At 36.2% G+C, this 14,223-nt stretch overlaps 1 protein-coding gene across 6 annotated transcripts in view; it reads left to right on the top strand.

The window, feature by feature from the left end:
* DCC (DCC netrin 1 receptor) overlaps window positions 1-14,223 on the top strand; it is a 1,130,593-nt gene that overhangs the window by 1,087,036 nt on the left and 29,334 nt on the right. For 2 of the 6 annotated variants that reach the window (XM_058277746.1, XM_058277743.2), the window contains exons 26-27: window positions 2,356-2,517; window positions 9,745-9,957. In XM_058277746.1, the coding sequence (XP_058133729.1) occupies window positions 2,356-2,517; window positions 9,745-9,957 (375 nt within the window). The remainder of the gene's footprint in view (window positions 1-2,355; window positions 2,518-9,744; window positions 9,958-14,223) is intronic. The other 4 variants (XM_058277744.2, XM_058277749.2, XM_058277745.2 and 1 more) reach the window with 2 other exon arrangements.

The raw sequence follows: 14,223 nt of genomic DNA on the forward strand, positions 1-14,223 counted from the left end.
TTATTCATTCATTAAAGTTATTTCATTTTATTAAGAGATACACCAATAAAGTTTTACCAAAATCTATCAAATAATAATAAAGTACATCTGCAATTTTTTTCTCTTAGAAACACTTTGTGTAACACAATATATCAAAGTAAGTTTGAAAAAATTAAAATATTACTTATATCTTTACTTAAATTTTGATAAAATGCTATTATTTAATGATTTATATATTTTTTCATCCAATTTATAGAAAATACGCATCATTTAAACTACCTAGAATAGATTCCCATCATTTAATCCATTTAGAGTCACTCTTTGTTTTCAAATCAATCAGTCAAAACTTTCTAACTGAAAAGGCTTGACACTATTTTCAATTCAAATAAATGTATTGTTTTAGTTTGCTAAGTTGCTGAAAGTAATATACTAAAAATGGGTTGGCTTTTACAATGGGGATTTTTAGGTTGCAAGCTTACAGTTTTGAAGCTGAGAAAAAAAATCTAAATCAAGGCATCATCAGGTAATGCTTTCTCCCAAAAGACTGACTACCAGTAACCCTGGACTCCACTGCCTCACAGGAAGGAACATGGTGGCACCACTGGTCTCTCCCTGCTCCTCTGCATTTCCTCGCTTTCAGCTTCCTTGATTCTGAGGCTTCTTCCTTTCTCAGTTTCTGTGGGTTTCTCTCTCTCTCCAAATTCGTTCCATTGGTAGAACCTGGAAGAGAAAGGAAAGGACATTGCCATGTAGAGCAAGGCAGAGAGGCAAGCCAAGGAACCCCAGGGACGGTTGGCAAGCCAGCACCAGAATGTTACAGACTTTAGGGAGAAAGTATCACCTTGCTGATGTCTCAATTTTGGATTTCTCCAAGCCTCAAAACCTGGAACAGAGATGTTGAATTGTCCCCAACTTTGAGGAAAAATACAATTAAAAGTTAATAACAGGGAAGTGGCTGTGGCTCAATTGATCCATTTATAAAGGATTCCAGTAAGAGGATTAAGCCCCACCCTGGCTCATGCCCTACCAAAGTAATCTAATCAAGAGGGTCTTGATGAAAGTAACCTGATCAAAAGGTCCCTCCTACAATAGGTTTACATCCACAGGAATGGATGAGCTTTAAGGAAATAATTTTCTGAGGTTTATCCAGCTTCAAACTGTCATATGTATTAATATTCATTTCATGAAATATTATAAATACACTGAAAACTAAATTCAGGAAAGCAATTCTAAAATCTAATTCACTAGAAGCAGTCACTTTTAATTTGAAGTGATGTATAATTAATATAAATATTTAATCCAGATATTTTTTAGAAAAATAGCCAATCTATATGTTGTTTTTCATTCTTTAGTATTCAGTAATGTAATGTGATTTGTATCTGTAACTGTAAAGTCATTTATGAGATGAGGAATATGATAAAAAGATAAGTATTCCTTTAATAAATATGCATGCATACTTTTGTTGAACTCCAGTGATTGGCTTTAGGGTGTAATTAAATAAAAGTCATATATATAACAGAAATACCTTCATTAATTTCATAGATTTACTGACCAAACTTCTATGTATTCAATACAAGAATATACTGATCATTCTAAACATTGGCTTAAATTTTATTTTTTAATGAGAGATAGAAAATACTAAACATGTTATAAGGTGATATAACATGAAGATAGACTATAATTAGAATAACTAAATCATAATATGATATAATAGAGTAGGTATTTAATCATTCCCACTAAATCTAAAAGATAACTTTTAAGATTCTTATCTATAGATTTCATGTGGTATAACCAGAAATCTTTGCCATTCTTCAAATATACACTTCACATACATTTAAAATAATTACTGTCACTTACCTGCTCTGCTTTGGTTGCTTGAAGGTATTTTCTTTCTACTTAAGGATAAATCCCAAGAATAGGTATTGAGAACTCCCCTTGTTTTTCTTTCCTGACTTTCTCTTAACAGCAACTACTCTACACAATGTATTCAACTGACCTCTAAACAACCAAACGTTTCTAAGGCTGTGGGTCATCTGTGACAGAAATACTAAGTCAAAAAACATAAACAAAACAAACAGGAAAAAATCATCAAATACCTTAAGGTGGTTTTATAATGGCTTAGTTAACCAATCTTCTGTGTGGAATACTAGAGGTTTTTAAATTCCAAGATAATGCTCCATAGTAAGATGCTTGAAGAGTGACTTTCTTTTATAAAGTAGGAAAGGACTTCATGAAATGAGAGGTAAGTAAGGGAGCCTGTGTAATGCTATGAAGAGTATGTCTGGATTTTAAGATCTGAAAAGCCCACCTTTCCTTTTTGCTTGTTTGTGGATATGTAGGGTTTTAAAAAACCACATTAACATCTTTGTTTTGCAGCTGTCGTGAGTGCCATCCCGGTGCCAACCCTAGAAAGTGCTCAGTACCCAGGAATCCTCCCATCTCCCACATGTGGATACCCCCACCCACAGTTCACTCTCCGGCCTGTGCCATTCCCAACTCTGTCGGTGGACCGAGGTTTCGGAGCAGGAAGAAGTCAGTGTAATGCATTTTTCCTTCTTTTTTAAAAGAACAAATATTCAGTACAAAGAATGTCATGTCAAAGGTATAGCATTCTGACCTCCTTATCCCTTGCAAGATTGATTTTCCTATGACCTGGGTATTAGAATGTTCTTTTCCAACCTACTTGGTTTTTTGACTTCCACCCACATGCTTCTGGACTAATTTTCTAGGAGTCATTCTGTAGTATATGCCATCACCACAGTGGAGAATGATGAGAAAACAATGTTCAGTTCATTCGATAAAATCATGGTGTGGTGGGTGGTTGAAATTAATATATCCTGTTAACTAGTAAGTTAATAATGAAGAAACCATCCTTCGACATATTCAGATTTAAATGTCTGTTGATTTTATTTAAATGTCTCATTGATTCCTAACTAACCAATACTTGGATGAAGGTTTTAGAATTCTTATAGTTAAATCAACTAAGCTATACATTTTCACCTTTAAGAATTAATTATTGGAAAAAAAAAGATTTCATCAGTAAGGTAGGAATGAAGACTCACAAGCTGTTATGTACACTTTGGTGCTTTCTCCCGTGCCATCTGACTTTTTTTCTTCAAGCACAGCATTTTAAAATTGATTTTATGGCTCTCATCTCTTAGTTAAGAACAGGTGACTCAGCAGCTCATGTGAGATAGGATGTTTTGTAATAGATACGATGGTAACAGCAATAAACTATATTTGTGAAGTAAGCTATATTTTTCCAACCCAACAGGGACAGCTCTAAGAAATCATAAATCGTCTAGCTGTAGCAAGGTTAGAATTAAAAGGCATCAAAAATCTGCCAAGGGAGAATTAGGTTTATATTCTCTTTCTCACTGCATATAATGTGTACAGAATAGAGTTTTGTGCCAAAAACTTGAGAGAAAGTTCTCAAACCATATTGAAGAGAATTGAATGAGAAAGGTGAGAAATCCAAAAACCAAAATTTCCAAATCCGTATTCCTACAGTGATAATTTGAGTCAAAGCATTAGAAACCAACAAGTTCTCTCCCCAACATAAAAGAGAGGGTTTTAATTTTAGTTTACTTTTTTCCCCTCATGAGATTACTGCCTTCTATGTTTTTTTTTAAAAAAATTCATCTAAATGTATATATTCACTGATTTTAAAAGGGAGTATGGAAAGAATCTATAGAATGGCTTGAATCTGGCCAGTCCAACATGACTAATAAAGTTTCAGATAGATACATACAAGCAAATTCACTACAATTTTGCATAGAAATTACCTATTATTATTCATGGTGTGTTCCTATCATTTCTTTTCATCCTTTAAATATATATATTCCCCTTCTGAAACTATTCATTGAGGTCAAGTATCCCATTTACTACTTACTTTTTTTCTCTAGTTGATGCAACATGCAAAACTGTTCTATTGAATCATGAGGAAATGATTCCCAAAGTTAATAGTCAATTAAAAAAAAAAAGAAATGAGCTAATGTAATTTTAATCTGTAGTTAAAAACATTTACTCTATTTAGCAGATTTGGTTTTTGTTTTGTTAATTTCTTTAAATGTAAGGATTTTTCAATAAACAATATTCTAGATTTTAAGAATTCCTAAAAAAGTGTTTAGTAATTTTTGAACCTTACCTAAAATCACAAGGCAATGGACATTCCATTCCTGTCAAATTGTATAGATTTTTTTAAAAAGAACAGTCTTTATTTTTTTAAATTTTGAAATAATCTTCTATCTTCAGAAGAATTGCAAAAATGCTTCTATTTTCATTATCCCCAGCCCAGGGCCTTTGTAGATATTTATTTCTATTGTTTCCCCATGAAATTCTGGTAGCAAGATTTGATGTATGTATGTTTATGCGCTATGACTCTTTTTGAGGCGACAAACCATTGTAATTTCTAAAATATTTTCACCACTCAAAACCAAATTTTTGTCTCCTTGGGAGTAATACCAACCCTGTTGAGAATGCATGTTCTAGAGAGTTCCAGTATTCTCTCACCCATCTCCCCCTAAGGTTAACATCTTACATAACCATAGTCTGTTTGTCAAAACTAGGAAATTGGCGTCAGTAAAATACCATTACTAAACTGCAGACTTTATTCTGATGTCTCCAATTTTTCCACTAATGTCCTTTTTCTGTTCCAGAATGCAATCCAGAATCCTACATTACATTTAGTTTTAATGTCTCCTGAGTCTCCCCCACCATTTGAAAGTTTCACAGTCTTTCCTTGACTTTGACACTTTTGATGTATGCTGGTCTGGTATTTTGTAAATTGGCCCTCAGTTTGAGTTTGTCTAATGTTTTTTCATGACTAGACAATGGATTTGGGGGAAGAATACCACACAGGTGAAGTGCTTTTCTCATCCAATCATGTCAGGGATGCATGATTCCAACATAGGGTTATTTGTTATGTTATCCGTGATCACTTGATTAAGGTAGTGTCTGCCAGGTTTCTTCACTGTGAAGTTACTATTGTTTAGATTTTGTTATTTACTTTTAATTAGATTTTTTAAAATATATGCAGTCATTTATCAAGTATCTTTGAGCAAGCTATGTGAAACATAAAAAGATTATGAACTAATAGTGTGTATTTCCAAGTGATTGCTGAGAAAAGAAAATATAATAAGCACTCTCTTTTCTCAGAAGCTAAATATTCTCTAAATCACTGCCAGAAACAGTTAACTTCCAGCCTTTCGGTGTTGGTTTCTAAATGCCTTGGAGAACACTAAACATCCCTGTTCTCTCTCAAGCAGAAAACATTTCATGACTCTGGGTGGAGATGACTTATTAGTCACCTTGAGAAACAGAGAAAGGCACGCTTAGGAAAAGAAAACTTTGACATTGCCAAGTGTAGAGACTCCTTACTCCAAAGTTAACTGAAAGACCTTTGAGTTTTATAGCAGATTAATCACTAAAGCCCTGCCCTGAGATCCGCTCCTTTCTTAAGTGACAAAGCTGAATTTCTCTCCTCACGATAAGGAAAAGAAAGATATAATACATTGACATTATGTACATTTGCTTTATCTGTCAATAAAGATCTATGTAGTTGTGAGGGATAAATATTTCCTCTCCTTATCCACAAACTGCAGTTCTGCTCTTAGCCTCAACAGGGCAATGACCTGTCCTTGGGGAACAGTAAGCAGCACTCTGTTTTGATAACTCCAACAAATAGGTAATATTCAGGCCCCATTTCTACAAGTGACTACGAAATTGGCATCCCTACTTCCTCATCTTTGAAACAAGTAGGTGTTATTAACCAGAGGAGAAGGTTAAGTGGTTTCCAGTATTCCTTTTGGTTCTTACATTGTCCTAGTGGATGAGAAGGGTGGGCAACTTCATCCATGTTATTTTTCTTCCCCAATTCTCCCCCAAATTTGAAATCAACTAACAAATGGGACTTGACCTCAGTGAAATTAGGAGTATAATGGAGTTCATGAATTTTTCTCTAGTTTTTTTTCATTCTGTCTTTCTCTTTTTTAAATCTAGGCCATGAGGAACTAGGGTTACTCAGGAATAAAACATGATGCTTTTCTCCTGCATTTAAGGGGAGAATTGAATTCCAAATGGTGTTCATGTCTCAAAGTCTGCTTAGAGTTATTGGCATGCTATATGTCTTTCAAACATTGCAATTTTAGAAGAAAAATTATCATTTTCATTTTTGCCAGTTATTCTGTAACAATTATTTACATGTGTTGACATTAATTATTATAAAGTGCCTTGAGATTTGACTCTCCTGTGTAATTGTATATTTGTAAAAGGAATTCAACCTATTTCATCATTTGAAAAGGAGTGCCTTGCCAGCACATATTTGATGATCACTCTGCTCTCTGAATTAGAGAAGGCCGCACTTTGTGAGAGAAAGGAGGTTTTCTTTCCTTTCAGAGTTTTCAACACAGCTAAATGTCATATCACTGAGCCAGTTTTCTTCATGTCGATGTCCTGAAATTGGCGCTTGAACTGGTCCAATGGGCCCATCTGAAATGAAGTTTTTAAAGATGCTGCTAAGAAAAGAGCAGGGAGCAGTAAAGAAAATCAGTGATGTCATCAGAATAATGAAGTTTTATCAAAATAAAAACTAAATTTTGGGGGATTAAACCAAAATGCAAGTACATATCACTATACCTGTGATCATAAAATTTTAGCATAGATCTTTCTTTTTGAAAATATAAAAAAAAGAAAAAGGAAGAAGTGAAGGAAGAAAAGAATAAAAGAAAGCAGAAAGGCTTCACCAAATAAATTATTTCTTTAATAGCTAAAGGGACTTTGAAAATATGATGTGGGTTAATTGTGATCCACCTTCAATAGAGCAAATTACTTAAGCAGATTTCTGAGGGAAATTGTTAAATCCCTTTCCCTGGAGGGATATTTTTAGTCTGATGATAATAATATCAGACCATTGTAGATAAACAAAAGCCCATTTCTAGGGTCCTGCCAAGGACAACTCATTTACAAGTACATGGTTCAGAGAAAGACAGAGAGACTTCTCATCAAGCTGAAGCCCAAGCATTTAATTCCCTATGATTCCCCTGATGAGATTACAAACTCCTTGTGATGAATAATTTTCTCCATCTCAAGGGCTGGCACTAGAACCCTATCTGAAAAAAAGCCTGTTTTTCCCTTGTTAGCCATTTCTGCAATCTGATGCTTCATAAGTATCCTTTGGGACTTTGCAGTTTGAAAGAAGGCGTAAGTGACCCAAAGTAAAGTTGACCTCTCTATGAGAACAAGGAGTAACGGGACTCATGTATAATTCTCAAGGCCAGTGGCACAAGGATGTCCTTGGTTGAGCATTTATTTAGACAATTGACCATTCATTATTTTCTCCTTTATATTAAATATGAATCCTTAGTAAAACCTGCATAATTTCCTTAGTCACTAAATTGTGTTCCCAATCACCTATTATGCAATCCTATTTGAAAATAAAAACAGTGTTTTCAAAAGGGGATTTGAATCTCTGGACTGACAATGTGATAGCCAGATCCTGAGCCTCAACAGACTCCAGCACCTACAATCTGATTTATTGGACTTACCACACTCAGCTAAGATGGAGTTGAAGAAGGACAACCACCACACCATGGAGCCTAGAGTGATTACAACTGAAAATGGGAGGATTGCATCCAGCATCCAGCTGGAATCTGACCCTCCTCTTGACATAGAGGTGCAATGGACACAACCAATCCAATGTCCACATAGAAGAGGTGGCATTGGAATGGGAAAAGTGGACATAGTGGACGAAGGGTATGGGGAAAGGCAGGAAGAGATGAGAGGTGGAGGCGTCTTTGGGACATGGAGCTGCCCTGGATGGTACTTCAGAGGCAATCACCGGACATTGTAAATCCTCACAGGGCCCACTGGATGGAATGGAGGAGAGTATGGGCTATGATGTGAACCAATGTATATGAGGTGCAGAGGTGCCCAAAGATGTACTTACAAAATCCAATGGATGTGTCATGATGATGGGAACGAGTGTTGTTGGGGGGGAAGAGGGGGGGTGGGGGGATGGGGTTGAATGGGACCTCACATATATATTTTTAATGTAATATTATTACAAAGTCAATAAAAAATAAAAAAATTTAAAAAAAAAAACAAACAAAAAACAGTGTGTTTCTCTCACCTTTATATTCTTACAATCAGTTTAGCTCCTTATAACACCTATCTACAACCCTATTCCTTTTGCCCTTATCTGATAACCAACATCTCTGGGGATTTGACTTCAGGTCTTCTTTACAACCCCTCAACCTAACCAATCTTGCATAAATTTATTCTTTCCCTCCTCCTTTTCTAAGTCTTCCTAGCCAGTACTTCTTTCTTCTAAACTCTTCTTTCCCTCATGTTTCTCTACAGATTGTTGTCTTGAGTGCATTTCCCTTAGTTGATCTTTTATCAAGTCTCTGTTGATCTACTGGCTCTGGTTTCAATGTGGCTATGGCCAGCCCTCAACCTACACAATATCTTCCCACCTCCATCTTTGAATGGGGTGAGTTTAGGAGCTGGCCAATGACCCAGATGACCTCTAGCCCTTTCTGAATACAAGAGAATGAATTTTAATACCAAATACCCTTTGAAGGCACATATAACATTTGCATATCTTTAATATTATATCTTGATCTTTTGTAACTTTAATCTCTATCCCCTTCAGATTTATCAGATTTTCTTTCTGTCTCCTCTGCCCTTTGCTGCTCTCAGTGAACCTCCTAGAGAATTGCCTCAAAATTATCTCACAAACTAATTAGCTTGAAATATTTCCTGGCTGAACATTCTTTTTCAAAAGTGAGATATTATCTTTTATCACAAAATTGTTTTAAATTTACCCAACAGAACTTTCTTAAGAAATAAGTGTCAGAAATTCTCCTCTTACTTCATTAACCCTTTTAACGAGTATGCAGCTCTTTTCATTTGCAGTTCAACCTGATTCTGTTGACTTTGAAAGTGAATGAAGAGTTAGTCCAGCCAGGCTGTGCTTAGAATGAGAAACTGTCTTGCAAGTAGTCTAATTTGACTTAACTATGTTCTCTAGATTAAAGGTGTATTTCCATATACAAAGCTATCCAAATGCCCATGAGCTGTCACAAATGACTATGCAGAACCTCTTCAACTATTACAATCTGGCTGAAAATGACAAGGTTTGTCCCCAAAGAGGAAAATTGCGATTCTGAATTCAGGCAACTTGTTCCATCAGAGTCATCTCCCATACAACTTTTTTTTGCTAGACGTGCCTCTATTTTGTTATGGAAGATAATGATAGTGGTTATTATTTGTATAGTTTTATTAGCAATGCCTCTGAGCACCCAGTAACTCTGATTTGTTTGACAGTTGACATGGCATGTTTAAATCTCAGAAAAATTGGCATATTGGCTGAAAGATAATAATGCAGCTGTAGCCGGGTTTGGTACATTGAATTTCACTGGCATTGCAACTTATGAAAGGAGAAATAACTCTTTTTTCTCGCTTCATCACTTATGATTACAGGGCCCAGACAGTTCAGGCAATCTATTCAGTGCTGAATATATTTTACTACTCTTCCTGAAAGATAGATCCCTGGCCTTCTGCATCTATTTCTACTGTTTAGAGAGGAAGTACCATCATAGCCCATAAATACATAAGGGTAGAGGACTGAAGATGTTCAGAACCTGGAAAGAGATTAGCCAGAACCTGGTAAATCTCTGAAATGATCTGGGGATCCTTCAAGTGATTTAGGGAAAACAAGATTTGTCCTTGAATAATGAATGTTTTTTCCCCTTTCCATTACAGCAGTGAGTGAAGGACCAACCACCCAGCCGACCCCCATTTTGCCCCCAGCTCAACCAGAGCATTCTAGCAGTGAAGAGGCACCAAGCAGAACCATCCCCACAGCATGTGTTCGACCAACTCATCCACTACGCAGCTTTGCTAACCCTTTGCTACCTCCACCAATGAGTGCAATAGAACCGAAAGTCCCTTACACACCACTTTTGTCTCAACCAGGTAAGTGCCCATCTGGTGACGTTTGAATTTGTTATCATTGGCGCCATTAATTAAGTGCATAAGGGTGCCTGCAAAGGCCAGTATGCAACAGGTTTTTCAGCATTGCTTATATGCCCCACATGCTCAGGTTTTTACTGATACCTGTAGTACAGCAATTAAGTATCTGTTTTATAAGCAACTAGCTGGTTATAGGTACTTATCATTCCTTTGGAAAGTGGTCCATTAATTCTGAACATCGGTCCATTACTTTTAATATGTCCTGTAGATAGGCCAACTAGAGAATTCCAGTAGAGATTACTGGAAGAGTCTCTGACTTCCTGAGTCTTCAGTGTGCCAAAAGGGTTCTAAGATTCAGGGCTAGTCTCTAAGACTAGAGCCAATGGTATGAAAATCTGCAAAACCATTTGTCAGAGAAATGCATTTAATCTCATAATTCTGTTTAATTCCTTTATTTCTAAAATCAGGAAGATGAACTCTAGACTTGTTCCGACTCTCCTTTCTGGCCCTAGTACTCTGTAATAAGAACACTTAGAAGATGACTACGAAAGGGACAAGCAAAAACACAAACTAGATTGTAATGTTCAGTGCTGCCAAGTGACCAAAAGTGGCCACCTTAGGAGACACAGGCAGCCAAATTGGCCAATCTGTTATTACAAAAGTACATTTGAGTAATGTTCTTATAGTCAGATGCAGGCCTATAGCAATGACATTCATTGCATTAGTATATAAACCTCACAATCTTGGCAGATATGATTGCAATTATAAATGTTAATTATCTTTATATTAATATTAAGAACATATCTTGTTCCTGTGGTTTTTCACACTGCCTCTGATATTCTCAACATTCATGTGGTGTGTGGTGTGGACGCTCAGCTACCAGCCTCTGTGAGGTGGGCTGGAGCACAGGAGGCACATGGATTCCATTGCTTGAGTCAGGACCTGCACAGCATATCAGGCCTGGGCAGCACGGGGTCTTCTCTGAAACGTAGGCTTAGACCCACGTCATGGCTTTCTTCCACAGGAGAGTGCTCTTGTAGCCCAGCAGGAGCCCACACTAGGACTGAAAGCAGATTTGTCTTCCCCAAGCCCCTCTCGCCACCTCCAACAGATCCTTATGCCACACATGCATTATGGGGAGGAACTGTTTCTTTATATTACTCCAAAATTATGAGGCCTTTGCTAGTTGAGGCAGGATATACTTATAATAAGAGAATTATCTAGTGAAATTCCTGTGTCTAAAAGATGCTGCCTGGCGACTTCTGGCTGCACTCTCTTCCCCACTGTAATGCCAGCTGAGGGAAACAGCCTTGGTGGGGACTGTTATTCAGAGAAGATGACAGGTTAATTTCAACTACTAAGAATCACCAACCCTATTGAACATGTCCTGTATGACAGGCGTGCTTCTGAAGGCGTGTGACATCTCATTTGATCCCCCCACACAATTCTGTGAGGTAGCTACTATCCTTTTCTCCATTTTATGGATAAGAAAACTGATAGGCTGAGATTTTAAGTCTGCACAACTTGTAAGCAATGCCCCTTTCCTCACTCTTTTTGACTTGAGAAAGCATGGGCTCTAATTTTTTAGGGACTTATTTACTTCTCAATTCATGCCTAACATTTAATGATCAAAACAAAGACAAATTAAAAATACTGTTAAATCATTACAAAGTTGGTAAAAAGGAAAAAAAAAAAAGGAAATATCTGAAATAATTCCAAGTTGAGAAATACTACTTCCACAAAAGTTCTCTTCAATTTCATACTTTTAATGAGGATAGGTAAGAGGTTTAACTAGTCTATGTCAAAGAAGACCAATTTTACAAAATAAAAACACTAAACTATAGCATTTATACTGTTAATTATTCTCTCTGCTTGGAACGAAAGATGTTTGTTGGATGATTCCATGATAGAGAGAACAAATCCTAATGAGAATGACATTCTGAAGGCTATTTTAAATGAAATTTTCCTATGGAGGTGATGTCTAGTTTGGAAAACAATGTTTGGAACTCAACACACTTTCCAGTACTCTATGATAATAAAATGACCAAAAAGAACTCCAATTTTAGAAAGAACGTCTGAAAATAGAAACAGAGAATTAGCATGGTTCTTTCCTAGTTTTCTAGTTACAAGAATACCAAAGCTGCCTTAAATAAAAGCAGACACAATGGAGCAAAAACGTATAGATTATGGCTTTGAAAGAAGCAGTTGGGTATATTATCTCTGCAGCTTTTCTGTTTAATAATAAGCATATCTGAAAAACCATTCTCTGATCTACTGTCACGTGGGCAAGGTCACATTCTCTTTAATTTCTTTGTACACACATATAACCCTTCTTTTGTTTTACTATTGTTCTTGTTTTTATTTGAGCTATTGCTTACATGCTATCTCCTGTTTTATATTTTCAGATATCTCTGAGTTGAGTTTTTGACTTCATTTTAAATTTTTTTTAAGTTCCTCTTTAAATGCCACCACCCCCACTCAACTTGAGACACACCCCACTCTCTTGATGGAATTATTAAATTGCACTCCCTTTCATGTTTCTCTTTCATTGTTTCCCTGTGACTCCTGTTCATTTCATAATGTCTTACCTCATGATTTTCAAATAAGTTCTCCGTTTATTGCTCCTGACACATGGTAAATAGTGTGCTTTTTAAGAAAGGGCTGATGTTTACTTATTCTAATAGAAAAAGAAAATTAGCAGACTGACAAATGTATTAGCTTTGACATTAACTACATGCTTCTTAGCCTAAAAGATGGAATACTTAGAGCTTTCAACAAATTTTAATTCTAAGAAAATCATTACTTTAGTCAAACTGATTGATGAAGTAAAGTCATTCTCTTGTCGGCTTAAAAAAAAAGTACCTCAAAAATTTTACTCGGGATTTCACTATAAAGGACTGTGTGATTAGTAATGAATTTATCTTTATTTACCACAAATAATTACTTTAGAATATGGTAATGTGAGGCGTTGCTCTAATTTTTAAAGATCATGTCAAATGAGAAGTTCTTTATGCTTTGAAAGCTTTAAAATTAGCAGCACTGAAGAAGTTCTTTCACCACTTAAATGACTGGGTATGTTTTGTCATGCTGGGCAGCATTCTTGGCCTGTGCCTCAGTTTCCCTCCCAGTGAGGCATGCAGAGATATACTTGTTTCAGTTTTATATGAGGTGTAGGGCAATACTTATTATGCAGTAACAATCTCCATGGGGCTGCAGAGCATCTACAGAATGTGGTAATTAGAAATTCCGCGTACCTGAAAATACTGTCATTCCTTCTTTTTCCTTTCCCTTCTACCTGCTGAATTGGAAATTTAGTTTACTATAATGTAGAGTATTTTATGAAGTTTCTTAAAATTGCATCATCACCCTATGATAAAATGGTTCCATTTCTTAATGCTTTGTCTAAAGATGTGAATGACTATACAGTCTTTACACCTTCTACGGAGGCTGCAATACTGCACTTTGCAAATCACAGACATGGACATATAAGTGATTTGGCTTAGTCCCCTTTCAGGTTAAATAGAAAATGTTTGATGGAGTGTTGGGCTTATTGCATTATAGATCTAACATAAATTCTACAAAGGGCTAAGATAGGATTTTTTTTTCTTCACTACTGAAAATTCCTTTTAGCTGCTGAAATGATCAGCTGCACTTTAAATGAACCTGGATTAGGAACCCATTTGTCATCTGGGACTGTAATTCTAAAGGGAAAGAAAATGTGACCGCCTAAATAGTGACTTTCATATCGTAGTACTGTTTTATATAACATTAGCCCCCTGGAGCTCTTGCATCTTTGTAAAGCTGAGTAAGTGCTATATGCCCTCCATTTACACATTGCATCTCTGTACATATGTATTTATAAAAGCAAAAACCCAGAGCATTCTGATCTTTTCAGTCTTCTAGGGATCAATATGTCAGTAGACATGACAAGACCAAAACTCACTTCATTGTGCTGCAAAATTGAGTTTGATTTTCCCACTGCAAATTGCAGCATGTGCTCCAATTTGTCTGAGGACAGAAAGGAGAGGGTGGAGGTGGCTGACAGTGGACAGAAAAGGCATTTGATTTGTATTTTATGGCTGGTTGGGAAATCATGTATTCCTGCCATAACGTGATCTTTTTGGCAGGACTTATTTCAGTAAATATGTTATCACACAAAACTGCCAATAAATAATTATATCACATTAATACAATTGCTTTCCCTGAGCCACTTTTAGGCCACTGACCACCACTGGTGATGTTCATCAAAGATGCTACACCTTTCTACTA

Source organism: Dasypus novemcinctus, chromosome 16, assembly GCF_030445035.2.
Source record: "Dasypus novemcinctus isolate mDasNov1 chromosome 16, mDasNov1.1.hap2, whole genome shotgun sequence".
Lineage (NCBI taxonomy): Eukaryota > Metazoa > Chordata > Mammalia > Cingulata > Dasypodidae > Dasypus > Dasypus novemcinctus.